Source organism: Thalassophryne amazonica, chromosome 11 (genome assembly GCF_902500255.1).
Source record: "Thalassophryne amazonica chromosome 11, fThaAma1.1, whole genome shotgun sequence".
Classification (NCBI taxonomy): Eukaryota; Metazoa; Chordata; class Actinopteri; order Batrachoidiformes; family Batrachoididae; genus Thalassophryne; species Thalassophryne amazonica.
In genome coordinates, this window is record NC_047113.1 from 18,808,461 (window position 1) to 18,829,420 (window position 20,960).

A 20,960-nucleotide genomic window follows, 5' to 3' on the forward strand; every position below is an offset into this window, starting at 1 on the left:
ATGCACCGTGTGGCAGTTAAGCAGTTAAGACTCTGACAGAGGACCCCAGCGCAGAGAACCACAATGTAGGTGTGTAAAAGCTGACCTTATTGTATAACTAGCAGTTAATATCGTCACATTACCATCAAACATTTTGGTCACACATGTCACTGTGGAATTGTCTTGTGTATCAGTTTTTGATATTGTCAAGTTTGTGTGCAAAAATAAATAAGTTCATATTCAAGTTTAAAATAAATAAGTTCAAACAGTTCAGTAGTCTTTGGTACCTTGTTACTCTTGGTCGCTAAAACTGGCAGTAGTCAGCAAAAGAAAGATCAATCCAATTGGTGACATTGTTCTGAGAGGGACCAGCAAAAGAGTAATCCAAAAAGCAAGGCAGAGGACCAGAGCACAGTTTGCAAACATAACATGCAACAAAAAACAGGAACGGCAGGCAAAAAACACTGAAAGGGAGTGTGGGTCAAAAGCACGAAGGCAAACATAAAGAAATAATGTGAGACAGCAGGCATAAAACGTGATGATCTCCTAACAAGGGAACACTCTGACAGCGGTTGTAGAGGTTGGTAAACAACTAGACATAGGCCCGTTAACTCAGAAGACAAGAACAGGATGTTAAGCTACATGAACAGAATTCCAATGGCATATCAAAATAAGAGCATGGGAGGAAGTCTAATGCAGAGAGAAAACCACTAGAGACTGTGGAGAGTTGATTTTGCACCATCTCAGGCACTGCTCCCCACCGCCATCATCAAAACACCAAATGAGGGAATATTTTTGTAATAATAATTGTAATAATTGCAGAATCGATGCCACAGTGCTTTGAAGCCCTGGTAGCACACGGTGGCCCATCACCTTACTAAAACACTTCATGGTGCTTGTTCCTTTCATTTGTCTCTTGTCTGTATTTATACATATTCTTCATCACATTAAAATTGTCCTCTAGAAGTATGAATTCAGTTAGTGTATAACCATACAAGTCTGTCCCAGTGAAATTTACAACTTTTAACTTTTGCCATCCTAAACATGCAGATTTGTCTGAATTTATATTAGAATCAACATTCCGAAGCTGTAGTCTTTTCTGTTTGGCTTTATATTGCATAAACACATACAGTAGTGTTCAGATTAATAGTAGTGCTATGTGACTAAAAAGATTAATCCAGGTTTTGAGTATATTTCTTATTGTTACATGGGAAACAAGGTACCAGTAGATTCAGTAGATTCTCACAAATCCAACAAGACCAAGCATTCATGATAATCAAATCAATTTTATTTATATAGCGCCAAATCACAACAAACAGTCGCCCCAAGGTGCTTTATATTGTAAGGCAAAAGCCATACAATAATTACAGAAAAACCCCAACGGTCAAAACGACCCCCTATGACCAAGCACTTGGCGACAGTGGGAAGGAAAACTCCCTTTTAACAGGAAAAAACCTCCAGCAGAACCAGGCTCAGGGAGTAGCAGTCTTCTGCTGGGACTAGTTGGGGCTGAGGGGAGAGAATCAGGAAAAAGACGCTGTGGAAGAGAGCAGAGATCAATCACCAATGATTAAAAGCAGAGTGGTGCATACAGAGCAAAAAGAGGTGAATACAAAGAAACACTGGGTGCATCATGGTGCATCAGTCTAAGTCTATAGCAGCATAACTAAGGGATGGTTCAGGGTCACCTGATCCAGCCCTAACTATAAGCTTTTTCAAAAAGGAAAGTTTTAAGCTTAATCTTAAAAATAGAGAGGGTGTCTGTCTCCCTAATCCAAATTGGGAGCTGGTTCCACAGGAGAGGAGCCTGAAAGCTGAAGGCTCTGCCTCCCATTCTACTCTTACAAACCCTAGGAACTATTCTGGAATTAACAGGGAGCCAATGAAGAGAAGCCAATATGGGTGAAATATGCTCTCTCCTTCTAGTCCCCGTCAGTACTCTAGCTGCAGCATTTTGAATTAACTGAAGGCTTTTCAGGGAACTTTTAGGACAACCTGATAATAATGAATTACAATAGTCCAGCCTAGAAGAAATAAATGCATGAATTAGCTTTTCAGCATCACTCTGAGACAAGACCTTTCTAATTTTAGAGATATTGCGCAAATGCAAAAAAGCAGTCCTACATATTTGCTTAATATGCGCATTGAAGGACATATCCTGATCAAAAATGACTCCAAGATTTCTCACAGTATTACTGGAGGTCAGGGTAATGCCATCCAGAGTAAGGATCTGGTTAGACACCATGTTTCTAAGATTTGTGGGGCCAAGTACAATAACTTCAGTTTTATCTGAGTTTAAAAGCAGGAAATTAGAGGTCATCCATGTCTTTCTGTCTGAAAGACATTCCTGCAGTTTAACTAATTGGTGTGTGTCCTCTGGCTTCATGGATAGATAAAGCTGGGTATCATCTGCGTAACAATGAAAATTTAAGCAATGCTTTCTAATAATACTGCCTAAGGGAAGCATGTATAAAGTGAACAAAATTGGTCCTAGCACAGAACCTTGTGGAACTCTATAATTAACCTTAGTCCGTGAAGAAGACTCTCCATTTACATGAACAAATTGTAATCTATTAGATAAATATGATTCAAACCACTGCAGCACAGTGCCTTTAATACCTATGGCATGCTCTACTGTACTACTGTACAGTACTGTACTTCCAGTAAACGGAGACAAATTTATGATCAATTTACATAGTCACAGGGTCGCTGTATGATCTATGATTGTGAAAAAATAAAAAAATCTTGGCATGATGTTTTTTATTCCAAAGTTATCTTTTGACCTGAAAATTAGAGTGATGGTTTCAACTGCATATTTTCATTGGTGGAATGGTCAGGAACTGCAGGACACAAATGCATGACTCAAGCAAACAGCTCTGGTTTTTGGATGGTTTTACTGTAGAAGACAGCGGAGGTCGGTACACGAGTAGGCAGTCCAGGAAAAGCAGCAGTACAAAAAACATCAGGCAATCAGGCATGGTCAAAGCAACAGGCTGGAGGTCAGGTACACACAAAGAGGCAGGCAGAACTATGGAAAGCACCAGAACAAGGCGTGGCCAGAGAAAGAGAGAGAGAAACACCCAACAAGAGAAGAAGCCAACCAAACCCAATGAAACAGAAAAATAACTAACAGCACAAAACAACAAACTAACCCAGCACACCTAGCAAAACTCAAACCATGACATGAAGATGTACATGAAGGAAAATAATGTTTGTGTCATATCTTCACGTGGAGGTAATTAGACTTTTTTGTCATTGTTTATATATATATATATATATATATATATATATATATATATATATATATATATATATATATATATATATATACATATATATATATATATATATACATATATATATATCAACGAAAAAACTACACCTGTTGGCTTCTTCAATACTGATGTTGACTACTTTTTAAATTCAGGTATTTGATCACAAAATATTTGCCATCAACAATATGTGATACAAGCAAACAATTACTATAGCAGAGTGTATCATTTTGCCAAATTTTGTTTTATTTTCCCTCTTTAAATGGGATCGTGAGTTTTTGTATAAACCTACCAACAGGTAATGGCGGCAACCCTTACTCTCTTTATTGGAAATCTAGATAATGGTATAACTCAAGCTCCCAGCTACACTACACAGCAAAATCGTGAGTGTTAAATTAACACCATAATGTGTGTGTGTGTGTGTGTGTGTGTGTGTGTGTGTGTGTGTGTGTGTGTGTGTGTGTGTGTGTGTGTGTGTGTGTGTGTATCCGCTCTTTTCAGTGTTAAATTAATATGTCAAAAGTGTTACTTTAATGCTGTCTGTGTTAATTTAAGATTGTCAGTGATAAATTAACATGGGCTGGTAAGTAACACTAGCTATTCAGATGTATAGCTTTAACAATATGTTGTATTTGTGTGCGACAAAGTGTTTGCATTCTGTATCCTTAAGAAGTGATAAATCGTCACAGTTTAGCTCTGTAATACGGCTGCTAACAGGCATGTGAGAATGACGAAGGATGGAATAGAGAAGGTCATTATGAGTTTCCTCATGGAAGAAGTGATTGTCCGCCCCATACAACCGCTACAGGGCAACAACAGTGTGAAGCTCACTCACTGATACAACAATCTGACATTAAATCTGGGATAGTGCTTTGAAAGTTTGTACACTCTTGAGCTTTTACATCTTTGAAATTTTTATGACAATTAATAAATAAATAAATAAATACAAAAATCTGGCTTTCTATATTAAGTATTTCTAAAATGATGCCTTTTAAACTCACAGTAAAAAGTAAATTCTACATCATGAATTAAAAGAAATAAAAATCTAAAAGCCAGGATGATTAATAAGTAAGTGCACCCTTTTGTATAACACATATAAGCCATCACTTCTTTTGACAAGTTAGGGGATGGATACATGAACATTTCCATGACACTGACTATATGTTGGTCTTTATTTACATGAGTTATGAAGACATACGAACAGTATTGTACTCTATGCTAAAGCTGTCAGGAGTCAGCAGTTCCCAAAAGCTGAATAACTGTCCAAGAAGGGGACTAGTGAGGAAAGCCACCAAGACAACCATTTAAGCCTTTTGATTTTTCCTTTTTTTAATTCATGATATAAAGATTACTTTTCACTTTTAAGGGCATAATTTTATAAGTTTTAATATAAAAAGCTGGATTTTTTTTTTTTTTTTTAAATGTTAGAAAAAATTCAAATGTAAAAGCTCATGGGTGGACAAACATTTTCACAGCACTGTTTGAGCAGGGAGTATGATGTGGAAAAAGAGTTTGGGTTCTGGCCCACCAGTGCCCAGTTCCTTTCTGTGTGGCATTTGCATGGTGTCATTGCATCTGTGTGGGCATCTTTCGAGTATTCCGGTTTCTTTACGCCATCAAATGCATCCACTTTAGCTTCTTCTTCCTTGTTGATGTTGCATTGCATCAGGAAGAACATCTGGCATTAAACTTGTGCCAAAGCAGGATTTGGATACACAATGAATCCGCTGTGGTGAACCTGAGCAAACATCAGCATCCAAAAGAAGAAAAAAAAAACAAGAAATGGTGAGGAAGGCCAGATGTAATCAGGGAGTGAGGAATTTACCCTTTTGGTGTGTCATCTGCTGGACATATTGCTCAGCAGTAGTAATGTTTTAAGGGATGAACCGGCCCTTTTTCTGTCTTTGACTTGCTTTGTGATTGCATCAACAGACTGCAATTGTCTCAAGATTTTAGTCTCCTTCAGGGCATCTGATGAGAGGAAATAGAAAAATTCCCATCTTTCCTTCATTTATCTCTGTCATCCTAATTTTAACCTTGACACAATGGTTTATACTGATGCCATCAGCATAGCTGAAATGCCGCCAAATGTTTATGATATGATAGAAATACTGGACTTAACTGATCTTAGTTATTAGAGTTTCTTAATTAAGTTCTTACAAGGGGTGGATGCACCTAAGCGTCCAGTTACTCATAAAGTCCAGTAGCCATGTTCTCCAAACAATCAATCAGTGAATATCATGGACTCGTGAAGTAGAACGTAAATTGGGATCATCGCTGAGTTCACAGCTCTGATCCCAGATCCTCAGTTCCTCAGAGAACCCCAGAAGCCAAGAGCAGGAACTGTACCCCACAGTCTCAAATCCCAGCAAGTCTCCACTGAAGAGAGACTGAAAAGATCATTCACCACTTTAGTAGGTGCTGTCTCTGTGGTGTGGTAAGTTCTGAACACCAACTGCAGCAGCTCAAAGAGATCATCATCAGTAAGATAATCTACAAACTGCTGTAAAACCACTTTTTCCAAGCATTTTTGAGCAAAAGAATAGATTCAATATCAGTCTATATTTTATTAATGAACATGGATCTAGATTGGATTTCTTAAAAACAGGTTTGACCACTGCAGATGTAAAACATGTAAGAACAGAACCAGACAAGTTAATCATTTTCAGCAGAGTGGGTCCAAATGAAGACCACAGGTCCTTAAACAATTTAGTTGGTATTGGGTCATACAAATAAGTTGTATTTTTTAAATTATTCTAACGTTGTGACCATAAACCAACCAAGGTACTGTCAAAATTGCTAAGTGTCGGCTTCCTGTCAGAGATGCTGCCTATAACTGTTACAGGGTCGGCTAATGTGAGTAAAGTATATCGGGATAGCTTTGACCTAATATCCTCCATTTTCTCTTTAAAGTAGTACAATATATCTTGCTCTGTAAATGGCAAACAGCTTGTAGATGGTTACCCTTGATTTAGCCTCAGTGTTGAACCAGAATTTTGCATTCTGCTTATTTTTGCTAATTAAGGCAGAATAATAATAACAGAATAATTAGTGTTCTCTACAGCCAACGTCATATTCCAATTACACACAATTACTTAAAAGGACCATTCGTGTACCATCCATAATTGCCTTAGAACTGACTGAAAACTACATTGATATATTTTTAGAAGAGATCATTTGGTATGGCATTGTGAACAAATGCAATATTTCCATTTTGGACTTTACTTTTGTTTGGCAAAATCCTTTCTTGTAAACTTTGCCACCTATAGGAAAAGAATGTAATAGCATGTAGCACTTTGTAACAGACATGCAGAGACTTTGCAGGGATGCGGGTAACCTTGTTGCCTTTGCGGAGGTTATTTAAAATCAGGACATGTTTGCGATTAGGTTTGCCTTGAAAGAATAACTATGAGGTACAGTAAGGCTTTAGTCTGACTGAACTCCAGTAATACATGAAGAGACATCAATAGTCACTCTTGAGCAGGGGGTCATCAGGTCATGAAGATTTTAGGTCTTTCTCAAGGTGTTGACACGAGTCAAATTGCTCTCTCAAGCAGCATCTATAGATAACACAAAGGTGTATGTACACCTTATTTTTGTAGGTTCCAGCTTCTGGTTGATGCATCTGTAGGAGACATTCAGTGTGAGAGACTGAGACTCAACTATGAAAAACCAGCTGTTAAGGACACGCGTTATGAATTGGAGCAGGAAGGCCTGATTGAGTCATACTTGGTAGGAGAGAAATGGGAAACGGAGCATCTGCCTAACATGTAAATACTGGGCCGGTAGTTTGATATCAGTTGGACAGAAAGTGCAAGAATGCAAAGACACTCACTCAGTCACACAAGCACTCACAAACAAGAAGAGGCACAAGCTTTGCAGGTTTCTTTGCAGACCCAACACAGTGCACTCCTGACCAACTGGCACTTAATATGTAGAGAAGAACTGTTTTATCTACAAACATACTTATCAGCTTTCCAGTGGAGAAATTCCAGAAACAGACAGAAGCATTAGGTGGATGGTGGTGAATAATAACCCTGTCAAATACTCCAGTCTCACACCAACAAGTTCTCACACTTTGTCACACTTTGTACTTTGTCTGTCAGGTTAAATGGTTTGCTTTGTTGAATCTGATAAGGGTACACAGAGTTTACCATGTAGTACTGTACTCATTAAGTTTTCCAAATATTCAAAACAAAATTGGTGGTGGTGGTGGGGGGAATTTTCTGGTAAATACACTAGTTCTCCATGTAGGAATTGTTTTGTTTTGTTTTTTCTAACAATTTTTGTTTGTTTTTATTGACCCAATATTAAATTCAACCAATTAAATAGCAAATCTAGTCAGACTGTACTGTTTGATATGTGTTGGTTTCCCTGACCTGATAGTGGGGCATTCGTGTTCCATCATGGATTTTTGGGCATGTTTAAAACTCCAAAGTTATTGTATGATATTGGCTAAAATGTTGCATTCAACATCAAGATTAGAGATTAGATTAGATAGAACTTTATTGATCCCTTGGGAAGGCTACCTCAGTGAAATTGAGGTTCCAGCAACATTGTATAGCAGCACACAAGGTAAGAAGCACACAGAGTACCAAAAGTGAAAGTAAAAAAGAAAAACAGTTGAGTATATCCTTTTGAGTACAAACAAACATTATAGTATCCACTGCAGATATACAGTTGTCCAAAGATATTTATCCTTATCAATGTACAACAGCAAACAAGTGACATTACTGTGGAATTTATCATGACTAAGTCAGCATGGTGTTAGCATCACCTTCTTCTTGGAACTTTAATAGTGGTTGACAAACTTGTTAGTGCATCATCACCAACAACTGGACAGGAGTGTGTAACATCAGTGCTGACAAAGTCAAAATCCTGAATATGTTAAAGTGAAATTACAAAAGTCTTAGTATCACACTAAAAGCAGAAAAAGTAAAAGTATTTATTATGTTGAATAGTCAATTTAAAAACAATATGTATAACTAGCACATTGTCTGTGGGGATCCATGGGCTCTAGATTGGATAGTGTTTATAAAATAAGTAGCTGACATTTTTCAAGGGTGGTAATAAATTGTGAAAAGTTTCTATAATGAGTTGGAATAGTGTGTAATTGAAGAATGTTTTTAGAACCTTAGACCATAACAGTTTTTAGAAGAAGAACTCAACCCTGTTATTTCCTGGTAATTATGTAATTTTTTAATGTTAATTTACTGTCTTGATGTACTTACAAATTATTTTGATTCTTGTTATCATATACACACTATTATTATTATTATTATTATTATTATTATTATTATTAGTAGTAGTAGTAGTAGTAGTAGTAGTAGTAGTAGTAGTAGTAGTAGTATCATCATTATAATTATTGTTATTTTGTCAGTTGATTTTTAAATGGGCCACAATGGAAATAAGTGTTTTCACTTTCTTGTGTCATCCATCCATGTAATTTTAATGTATTTACAATTATATTATGTACTTACATTGAACTTACTAAATAAAATCACGCACGCGCACACTCACGCTTTTAATACATAGATGATTTACTGCCACCTGCTGGTTTGGCTTGTGAGTCCAGAATGTAAATATCAGTGTCCATTGTTCATTGTTGTTGTTGTGTGGGCCGCTGAAGAGGAGGTACTGCTGGCCCACCACCAGAGGGCGCCCTGCCTGAAGTGCGGGCTTCAGGCACGAGAGGGTGCAGCCGCCTCACGGGAATGGCCGGGAGTGACAGCTGTCACTCATCAACTCATGACAGCTGTCATCTATCACCACATCATCAACACCCCATAAAAGCCGGACAACATCTCCACCCCGCTGCCGAGATATCGCCTACCTTTGGAGGTAACTTCCTCAGCCATATTCTGTGACGTATTGCACTTAACTGTTATCTGATTACTACAGGAGTTCCTGACTGCTTGTGTCAGCTGGAGGCTGAGCTGGTCGTGGACGACAGGGTGACGAACCGCACCCTTCCCGACCCGTGAAGACAAGGGTTTGTTTCAGGTCCTGTGAAAGACTGTGTTGTATTTGCGGAGGTGGAGGTGTAATTCCCACCTGCAATCCCTGAACTGTGTGCGAGGAGTTGCTGAGTGTCACCACACTCACCTCGCTTTCTGTCTTGTTTCCTGCCAGCAGTACCAGATCCGACAGCCGGAGACGGTGGCCACCTGGGGACTCAGGACTTGGCGGCTCCAGTATCCTCCGGGTTCGGTGGCAGTGGAAATCGTGTGGGATCCGGCTCTTCTCTGGACGGACATCTCCTATCCTCGAGCCTGCCCACACGTCCCCTTTGTACATTTGACTCTAATCCAAATTCTGCATTTGTCTGTATTTCGTTGTGCACGTTTCACAACAGTAAAGTGTTGTATTTTGGCTCATCTATTGTCCGTTCATTTGCGCCCTCTGTTGTGGGTCCGTGTCACTAGACTTTCCCAACAGGATATCTCCGCCAGCATCATGGATTCCGAGGGGCGTCAACCATCTGTTGAACAACCAATGGAAGAGCAGGGTGCACAGGCGCCAGCGGGAGGCGTGGTAGGTGAGTTGCAGCAAATCCTCACCTCCTTCACTGTTCGGTTGGATTTAATGACCGAGCAGCACGTCATTCTCAATCGTAGGATGGAGGCTCTCACCGCACAGGTGGAAGCGTGCACACAGGGCGCTGCTGCAGCTCCTCCTCCTGCTGTCCTGGTGCCAAATATAGACGTTCCAATGGTCATTCAACGACCCCCCACCATCCCCTGAAGCATACATAAGTCCCCCGGAGCCGTACGGAGGCTGTGTGGAGATGTGCACAGACTTCTTGATGCAGTGTTCGCTCGTCTTTGCACAGCGTCCTGTGATGTACACGTCAGACTCCAGCCGGGTGGCTTATGTAATTAATTTGCTTCGAGGTGAGGCACGCGCCTGGGCTACGGCGCTTTGGGAGCAGAATTCACGGCTCCTAACAACATATACTGGGTTTGTGAGGGAGTTCAGAACAGTCTTTGATCACCCAAATAGAGGCAAGACTGCTTCAACAGTGCTGCTGTCTATGAGACAGGGGCGTCGGAGCGCAGCTGAGTATGCAGTCGACTTCCGCGTCGCGGCTGCGAGGTCTGGCTGGAATACGACTGCGCTCTGCGCCGCCTTCGTAAACGGACTGTCGTCAGTCCTGAAGGAGCACCTGGTGGCTAAGGATGAGCCGCGGGATTTGGACGGGCTTACTGATCTAGTTATACGATTAGACAATTGGTTAGAAGAACGCCGTCGGGAGCGAGACGAAGGACGTGGCTGGGCACGCGCTGTCCCTCTCCCTTCTGGGTCCGAAAAGGTTACGTCCTCCCCACGCTCCACAGCCTCAGTGCTCCGTGTGGTAACAGCTCCCCCTGCTGATGATGCTATGGACACGAGCAGGGCTAAATTAATAGCTTCTAACAGACAGAGGAGACTGGCCCGCGGGGAGTGCTTTATCTGCGGCTCAAGCGAGCATCAGCAGAGAGACTGCCCCAAGCGGTTAAACACCAACGTCCACCCTTAGAAACTGGGCTAAGGGTGGGCCAAGAAATTCACGTGGGACACACACGCATTTCTGCACGTCTTCCAGTTACGATCCTGAGTGGGGATCTAACCCTTCAAGCCCCAGCACTGGTGGACACGGGGTCAGAAGGGAATCTGCTGGACAGCAGATGGGCAAGGGAAGTAGGGCTCCCTCTAGTGGCGCTCCCTTCACCATTGAAGGTGCGGGCACTAGATGGCACCCTTCTCTTTAATCACACACAAGACACTACCTGTAACTCTGGTAGTGTCTGGGAATCATCGGGAGGAGATTGAGTTTTATGTGACTCCTTCTACCTCCCATGTAATTTTGGGCTTCCCGTGGATGATAAAACACAATCCCCGGATTGATTGGCCGTCTGGGGTTGTGGCTCAGTGGAGCGAAACCTGCCACCGGGAGTGTTTAGGATCCTCGGTTCCCCCCGGTTTGACTGCTAATGAGGAGGTTAAAGTCCCCCCCAATCTGACGGCGGTGCCCGAGGAGTACCACGATCTTGCTGACGTCTTCAGCAAAGATCTGGCACTCACTCTTCCCCCGCACCGTCCGTATGATTGCGCCATTGATTTGATCCCGGGCGTTGAGTACCCATCCAGCAGGCTGTACAACCTCTCACGTCCAGAGTGCGAATCAATGGAAACCTACATCCGGGACTTGTTAGCTGCCAGGCTGATCTGGAACTCCACCTCCCGGATGGGTGCTGGTTTCTTTTTTGTGGGCAAGAAAGACGGCGGACTCCGTCCATGCATTGATTACAGAGGGCTGAACAAGATTACGGTTCGCAATCGATACCCGTTGCCCCTGTTGGATTCAGTGTTCACGCCCCTGCATGGAGCCAAAATTTTCACAAAGCTGGATCTTAGGAATGCGTATCACCTGGTTCGGATCCGGAAGGGAGACGAATGGAAGACGGCATTTAACACCCCTTAGGGCACTTTGAGTACCTGGTCATGCCGTTCGGCCTCACTAACGCCCCCGCGACGTTCCAAGCTTTGGTTAATGACGTCTTGCAGGACTTCCTGCACCGATTCGTCTTCGTATATCTAGACGATATACTCATCTTTTCCCCGGATCCTGAGACCCATGTCCAGCATGTACGTCAGGTCCTGCAGCGGTTGTTGGAGAACCGGCTGTTTGTGAAGGGTGAGAAGTGCGAGTTCCACTGCACTTCTTTGTCCTTCCTGGGGTTTATCATGTCCTCCAACTCCGTCGCCCCTGATCCGGCCAAGGTTGCGGCGGTGAGAGATTGGCCCCAACCAACAAGCCGTAGGAAGCTGCAACAGTTCCTCGGCTTTGCAAATTTCTACAGGAGGTTCATTAAGGGCTACAGTCAGGTGGTTAGTCCCCTGACAGCCCTGACCTCCTCTAAGGTCCCCTTCACTTGGTCGGATCAGTGCGAGGCCGCGTTTAGGGAATTGAAACATCGGTTTTCGACTGCACCAGTTCTGGTGCAGCCCGATCCTAGCCGCCAGTTTGTGGTTGAAGTGGATGCCTCTGACTCAGGGATAGGAGCCGTGCTGTCCCAAAGCGGGGAGTCCGACAAGGTTCTCCACCCATGTGCCTATTTTTCATGCAGGTTGACCCCGGCTGAACGGAACTATGACGTGGGAAATCGAGAACTCCTCACGGTGAAAGAGGCTCTTGAGGAGTGGAGACATCTGTTGGAGGGAGCTGCGGTACCATTCGGGGTTTGCACGGACCATCGGAATCTGGATTATATCAGGACCGCCAGGCGGCTGAACCCCAGGCAAGCCCGCTGGTCATTGTTCTTTGGGCGTTTTGACTTCCGGATCACCTACCGCCCCGGGACCAAGAATCAAAGATCGGACGCCTTGTCCCAGGTTCACGAAGACGAAGTCATAACAGAGCTGTCGGATCCGCCGGAATCCATTATACCTGAGTCCACTATCGTGGCCACCCTCACCTGGGACGTGGAGAAGACCGTCCGGGAGGCCCTGGCACGGAGCCTGGACCCAGGAACTGGCCCGAAGAACCGTCTGTACGTCCCACCAGAGGCCAGAGCTGCAGTCCTAGACTTCTGTCACGGTTCCAAGCTCTCCTGTCACCCAGGGGTGTGAAGGACCGTGGCAGTGGTCCGGCATCGCTTCTGGTGGGCGTCCATGGAAGCCGACGTCCGGGAATATGTCCAGGCCTGTACCACCTGTGCCAGGGGCAAGGCAGACCATACAAAGACACAAGGACTTCTGCAACCGCTCCCGGTGCCTCATCGCCCCTGGTCCCACATCGGCCTGGATTTTATCACGGGCCTCCCGCCATCCCAGGGCATGACGACCATCCTCACGGTAGTGGACCAGTTCTCCAAGGCGGCCCACTTCGTGGCCCTCCCAAAGCTCCCAACGGCCCAGGAGACAGCAGACCTCCTGGTCCGCCACGTCGGGTGTCTGCATGGGATACCAACTGACATTGTCTCGGATCGTGGTCCTCAGTTCTCCTCACAGGTCTAGAGGAGTTTCTGCAGAGAACTGGGGGCCACCGTGAGCCTCTCGTCTGGGTATCACCCACAGACGAATGGACAGGCAGAGTGGGCCAACCAAGAACTTGAACAGGCCCTCCGCTGTGTGACATCCGCGCACCCGATGGCCTGGAGTGACCATCTGGCCTGGATCGAGTACGCAGGTGTCCTCTGCCATCGGCCTCTCCCCGTTTGAGGTGTGTCTGGGGTACCAGCCCCCATTGTTTCCCATAATGGAGGGAGAGGTCGGTGTGCCCTCGGTCCAGGCCCACCTGCGAAGATGCCGTCGGGTGTGGCGCACCACCCGTTCTGCCTTGATGAAGGCCCGGACGAGGGCTAAGGCCCATGCAGACCGCCGGCGTTCCGCGGCCCCTGCATATCAGCCCGGGCAGGAGGTGTGGTTGTCTACAAAGGACATTCCCCTACAGGTGGACTCCCCAAAACTAAAGGACAGCTACATTGGCCCCTTCAAAGTCCTCAAAGTCCTCAGTCCGGCCGCAGTGAAGCTCCAACTCCCAGCTTCACTGTGGATCCACCCTGTATTTCATGTTTCCAGACTCAAACCACACCACACCTCACCCCTCTGTGCTCCCGGACCGGCACCACCTCCTGCCCGGATCATCGACAGGGAGCCTGCTTGGATGGTGCGCCGGCTCCTGGACATTCGTCGAAAGGCCGGGGGTTCCAGTACTTGGTGGACTGGGAGGGGTATGGACCTGAGGAATGCTCCTGGGTGAAAAGGAGCTTCATCCTGGACCCAGCACGCATGGCCGACTTCTACACCCGACACCCCGACAAGCCTGGCGCCCGTTGAGGGGGGTTCCTGTTGTGTGGGCCGCTGAAGAGGAGGTACTGCTGGCCCACCACCAGAGGGCGCCCTGCCTGAAGTGCGGGCTTCAGGCACGAGAGGGCGCAGCCGCCTCACGGGAATGGCTGGGAGTGACAGCTGTCACTTATCAACTCATGACAGCTGTCATCTATCACCACATCATCAACACCCCATAAAAGCCGGACAACATCTCCACCCCGCTGCCGAGATATCACCTACCTTCGGAGGTAACTTCCTCAGCCATATTCTGTGCCGTATCGCACTTAACTGTTATCTGATTACTACAGGAGTTCCTGACTGCTTGTGTCAGCTGGAGGCTGAGCTGGTCATGGACGACAGGGTGACGAACCGCACCCTTCCCGACCCGTGAAGACAAGGGTTTGTTTCAGGTCCTGTGAAATACTGTGTTGTATTTGCGGAGGTGGAGGTGTAATTCCCACCTGCAATCCCTGAACTGTGTGCGAGGAGTTGCTGAGTGTCACCACACTCACCTCGCTTTCTGTCTTGTTTCCTGCTAGCAGTACCAGATCCGACAGCCGGAGACGGTGGCCACCTGGGGACTCAGGACTTGGCGGCTCCAGTATCCTCCGGGTTCGGTGGCAGTGGAAATCGTGTGGGATCCGGCTCTTCTCTGGACGGACGTCTCCTATCCTCGAGCCTGCCCACACGTCCCCTTTGTACATTTGACTCTAATCCAAATTCTGCATTTGTCTGTATTTCGTTGTGCACGTTTCACAACAGTAAAGTGTTGTATTTTGGCTCATCTATTGTCCGTTTATTTGCGCCCTCTGTTGTGGGTCCATGTCACTACACTTTCCCAACAGTTGTTAGATAATATATGTAGGTTGTTTAAAAATATTAGTCCTGTCAATGTTTGGTTTTGGCATGTTCATCCTTGATCCAAAATACATAAACATACCAAATGGCAAATGTCAGCTTTCCACAGTTTCTGCATGATCAAAATTGCATATGCACACATGCAGAGCTTTTCTTTTCTGCATTCTGCTGCAAGCAGGTGCTTTAATTTCACAAGCAGAGACTGTGACGGAAGACATTAAAAGCAATACACTTCTCACTGATGGTACTGGGAGCATGATAACAGCAACATAACACAACTTTAACAACTACAAAAACACAACAAATCAGTAACACTAACAACACAAACTAAAATGAACTACAATAACAACATTAAAAAAAAAAACAAATCCCAAATGCCTATGGTGCATTGCAGCACAAAGTCCATTGTTTACTGGTTAGCTACAATCACTAATTTCTGAAAAAAAAATTTGTCCTATCAACTTTCTGTTTTTGCTGTGTTCATCCTTGAGCCAAAATACATAAGCATATCAAGTGTCAGCTCTCCCCGGATTTTGCAGCTATCAAAGCCATGCACACATACACACACACAAACAAACACACAAGCAGATGTCTCTATATTTATCATTTGGAATCATTTCTAACTTTCTGTTGATCAGAAACCAGACAGGATTTGACTGTTAGAATGCGCCTCAGATAATGTAAAGTAGGTTGCGGTCCACCGAATCCCACTTTGGTTCCGTCAGCCCTCATATATGCTTTGCAGCCTTCCTGCTGGTTGCACCTACTTGCCACAAAAAAGTTCAGGATTGTTTTTTTCTAACCTCACTTTCATCTCTGTCTATTATTCTTTGTATTTGCTCTTATTACTGACTTATTAGGCTGGTTTTTCTTTGAGTGCCTCTGTCAGTATTCATGTTTTATGAGGCGTGAGTTGCTGCAGAGAAGCTTTCATTTTCTGTTTCTTGTTTCCTGCAGTGTTTCACCTTCTCTGCACCGTGCTCTTGATGTCTGAATTACGTTGCAATACATTTTTTGCCCCTGGGTTTGTCCTCTCTTTCACCAGGCAGCTATTGGCCCCTGAATATCAGGAAATATGGTACACTCCCAGTGGAGCCCGCATGTCCTCCTCTCCTGCCAACACTGTAAGTCTGCGAAGCAGTTTGATCTTCTGCTGAGTGGAGCTGTAAATAATTAAATAAAGAAAACTGTCAATTTAATTGTTCAAATTTAACAGCACAGTCAATAACTGTATTGTCACAGAACAAATTTTCCACTCACATACCAAGATAACATCAGATCCACATCAGGTCAATAATATTTTGAACATTTGAAGAGTTATTCATGGGTGTGAATCACAACAAATTGGACAGAAATGCATATGCAGACTTTCAGTTTTAATTTTAAGGTATTTGAATTGTATAAGCTTTGTGAGAGTTACAGCTTTTTTTTAATCATCATGTCAGTAACGTTCATCCATCATTGGGGCTGGAATTGGGCCCTCTTTGTTTTGTGGGAATAGGCCACAGTTACACATTTCTATAGATCCAGAATCAGATAGACTATGGGCCCTATCTTGACAGTCTGTAGCACATGGTCCGAAACTCAGTGGTGCAAAATTGTTTAGGGCATGGTCAGCCGCACAATTCTATTCACACATCACAAAATCAGAGCTTTGGCCATTGAGATGAACCTCACATGCAAATTCCTGAATGAATGGAAGGACTGAGAACTGTCACCTGCAGCATTTTAAACAGTAAGATAAAAACTGTACCCTCTGATGTCAGGACTACAAGATAAATATGGTAATTTAACAATTAAGATTTAAATGGTTTATACTTACTACAATTTGCAATTTATTTGTTTATTCATTTATCAGCAGTGCGATACACCGGCAGCATGTCCCATCACTGTGTTTTCTCTACAGGGGCATTGTTTCTACCATGGGGAAGTTCTGGGTGTGAAAGGTTCCAGTGTTGCTGTGAGCACATGCTCAGGGCTCAGGTAAGAAAACTCCACTGCAGGATTTGTTCATAAAGTCATTGACCTCCATTGTGAAAATCGAAGAAACATTTTTTTCATCTCTCACCCTTCAAATAAAATGAAGGCTCACTTTATTTTTCACTCCTGGAGTGCACCTTCAGTGCACGCTGGGTAATTATCACAGTCATGTGCTCTGCCAGTCGAGAGCCGGTGTCACCGACCGAATGGTCCCCCCTAAAAATCGGTCCACCCTAACTTCACTACGCATGCGTCACTTCGGACCACAGCAACGTCATTTCTGAGCATCAGCAGCGATTCACAGATTATCACCTCGTTTCTGCTTAAATCTGCACTCCAGTCATCATCTGTCTGAAGCTTTTGTACAACAATAATTTCCACATAAATTCAGCATTATTTCATCAGAAAAGATGGGGGACAGATGGACCACAACGCCTACGTCATTTCAGAGCGTCAGTAGCGATTCACCGATTATCACCTCGTTTCTGCTTAAAACTGACTTTAGAATGATTTAAGAGGTTTTACTTTGTCATCTGATGGTTAATAATCACATTGTTAATAATAAATCAGTATAGGATTACTAATAGGACATTTTCTATATGCACATAGAATTATGGGACTTCACAGATATTTAACAAGAATCCCCCGTGATGTAAAATTTTAGATAAAAACAACTTTGTGCAGTATTATCCCTTTAACGATGAAAAAAACCTGTTTGTTTTTAACAAACAGGTTGTGCTGTGCTGGTGAGTGGCGGTGTGAATTTTGAACATTTCGGTCAGGATTGTCCCTTTAGTTCCCACCGAGTTGTTTATTATTGCACTCTGAATGCTAAAACAGGGATGCTGTTGTTTTCAAGATTCACAGAGTGCACCAAACCCAGCAACGGCACTGAGCAAACCTCCTCACTGAGGTAAAACTCATTCGAGCTGACTGTTCCTAAATCTCTCCTCAGCTGGGAGTCGGTGCCAGGAGTTAAAAGTTGTACAACTGATTCTGGAGATAAGAGACTGCTGTAACAAAAATCTTCACCCGCGTTCAGCGTGTCATTAAACTGTGGTTGAAAAGATAAGGTGGCAGGAAAGGGTTCTGTGCTGTGTCTTGGGAAGTCCAGTAGGTTATTAGGTTACTGGCTGCAGATACTGTGTTCTATCCTGGTGGGGTTCCGGTGCAGCTGATACATCCTGCTGGACAGACTGGGGGGAACACAAGCAGAACTGGCAACAACAGCAGTAACAACAATCATAGCCAATGGCACATATGTGCATGTTCACCGCTCTGTGTCTGGAGGATGAATGAGTGAATATGTCCTCTTAATAATGCACATTCTCTGGAGAAACACCATGTAGAAGGACTGACCTTCCCAGATGTTTTGTGCAGCTGCTCGACTGCGCACACACTCAACAAAAAAGCCATTTGTGTGTTGTGCTGAGTGTTCCAGCTGATCGTCATTTGTAAACAGTGTGTCTCCTGTGACACGGCTCGCTCTGCTCCAGTCATCCATAAAACCACCACCAGATTTACAAATGCATTGTTGAGTTTATTATCTGCTGCAGCTGTGCACATCTGCAGCGCAACCATGTGTTTTTCTGCATGCTTTAGATAGTCTGATTAATGTACATTTCAGGCACATGTTTACATACACCCTGCCAACTTTCAAACTCAGTTTTTTTCTACTGTACATATTTTATTGTGTGTTTTAAGTCAATTATAATGTCTGTTGTATTTTTCAGAGTATAAGTTGCAGGTCTTTTTTTCTAGTTTGGGATGTAATGTGACTTGTACTCTGGTGCGATTTACAGTATATACCGAAAATCACATGATGATGATGATGGTGATTATTATTATTATTGTGCCGGCAAGGTAGCTTAGTGGTTAGCATTGATACCTCAGAGCAAGATGTTTGTGGGATCGCTTCCCACCCTTTCTGTGTGGAGTTTGCATGTTTTCTCCATTTTTATGTGGGTTCCCTCTGTGGGTTCTCTTACGTGGGCTTCATCCCACATCCAAAGACATGCAGGTTAGGTGGACTGAAAACTTTAAATTAACTGTGACCCTTATTTGGAGTAAGGGGGCATAAAAAAATGGATGGATTACTATTATTATTATTACTATTACTATTATTATTATTATATCTTAATAATAATAATTAATAATAATAATATTAAAGCTGTATGCCTTTCAAATTTCATAAAACAGACTAAATTTAGTTTCTACCAAAATCCAAGCATTATAATGTAAGTTTATTTTTGTAAGATGTTGCAAAATTATAGCTCATTTTAATGAAGAGGACATATTTATCTGGGAATAATATTGTATTTTCCTTCTAAGGGAATTGTGCAGACTAACTACAGGATGAAGCGTGTGTGCGCATGTGTGAGGTTTTGAGATTACCTATTCCCTGGCCCACTTGCTTGTTGCGCGTTCATGGCGCTTGCACACTAACATCTGTAAGATGTGTTGTAAATTACTTCAGAGATGTTATCTAGTTTCAAAGTCAAAATGGCGTTTTTAGATCTAGAAGTGTTTATTTCTCACTAACTTTGACAAAATGTCTGAGAAACATATCAGCTTTATACAGAAATAAGCTGTTTCTCACATGTTCCGCCATCTTGGTTTATTTTGTTAGAGCGAGCCATCAGCTGACACCACGCTGCCTTTTTTTACTCCACTTTGCAGTTGCAGTGTACTTCCCAGAATATCTCATGTGGATCGAGGGACGCCCCCACGTGTTCTTCGGACATTGTTACCAAATGTAGGTCATGGCTGTCTTTTTGGTTGAATTTCTCCCCTTCAGGGGGAGGAATTCTAAATTTTTTCCAGACAGCGCAAATTTTGATCATATTGGCAATATCATATTATGAATCCCTTATTTAAATACTAAGGAATAAAATTATAGTGGTGCAAAAGAAAATTGTTTTTATGACTTAAATCTTAAAAACCCAGAGACATATAGCTTTAACTATTTATTTAGGAGTATCCTGAGAATCAACACACTAAACAAAATAAACTCCAGTAATAACAGAATAAGTCTCAATAATAAAACTACTACAACATTGCACAAAAATCCCAAATGAAAGACGTGATTAAAAAAAGTTTTTATTGAATTCACACTGTAGGCCAGCAATCCATGTTCATTTGCATCAAATAACATCCAATGTGTTGTCCATTGTATGTTTATTTGTCATCTCCCCTATTTTTGGGGGGGAATTTAAAACTCCTTATGATAAATAACAGCACATACTCAGATGTGCACATGTGCTCCTGCATTCCTGTCTGTTGTTGAACTCGCCCACGGGGAAACATTGGGTTAAAAATGATTTCCACATATAGAAACAATGGCATATACTCTGATGTGACATATTTTTCCTCTTCAAGAGGCATTTGTATTTACAGGTGTGACTTAATCTCTGGTGCAATTTATACTCCGGAATATATAGTACTTTATGTCCATATAAAATTATTTTTAAATAATAGGTAGTTTGGCCGTTATTTTTAGTGGCATAACTGTAGAACCAGTGCACCTTGTTTTTCCAGGGGATTGGTTTCTGTAAACTCGAGTGTCAGCTACCTCATAGAGCCACTTCCTGTTTGGCGGGACGTGCAGCAGCACGCTGTGTTCAGAGTCGACAGTCTCCATCTTCCCAGGGGCAACTGTCTGCATCACCATGGTTACAAGGAAGCAGTCCTTAATAACTTCATCCATGGACTGATACCACCACAGAGGGAAAGGGTGAGCAGCCACCGTGCCTAAACTCTGAGATCCTTTTATTTTTACACAGTGCGTGTCAGTGCTGTTACCACCTGTTGTGTGTTCAAATATTCTGTTTTCTATTTTCAGCACAAAAGGGACATCAGCCAGAATTTCAAGTATGTAGAGCTGCTGCTTGTGGCAGATAATGCAGAGGTGAGAACATCCATCCATCCATCCATCAATTAAATCAAATCAATTAGAGGTGAAAACAATCTAAGTGATTTAGTCATGTTTTAATTTTTTTTAACCACACACAAAAGATTGTTAGCGCATTGCCCGTGGGGATCCATGGGCTCTAGATT

The 20,960-nt window shown here is 43.2% G+C and overlaps 1 protein-coding gene across 1 annotated transcript in view; it reads left to right on the forward strand.

The window, feature by feature from the left end:
* The window catches only part of adam19b (ADAM metallopeptidase domain 19b), a 67,595-nt gene that overhangs the window by 15,735 nt on the left and 30,900 nt on the right, over positions 1–20,960 (forward strand). Inside the window, exons 4-7 of the mRNA XM_034181037.1 lie at positions 15,970–16,048; positions 16,831–16,907; positions 20,442–20,637; positions 20,746–20,811. Coding sequence (XP_034036928.1) covers positions 15,970–16,048; positions 16,831–16,907; positions 20,442–20,637; positions 20,746–20,811 — 418 coding nt within the window. The remainder of the gene's footprint in view (positions 1–15,969; positions 16,049–16,830; positions 16,908–20,441; positions 20,638–20,745; positions 20,812–20,960) is intronic.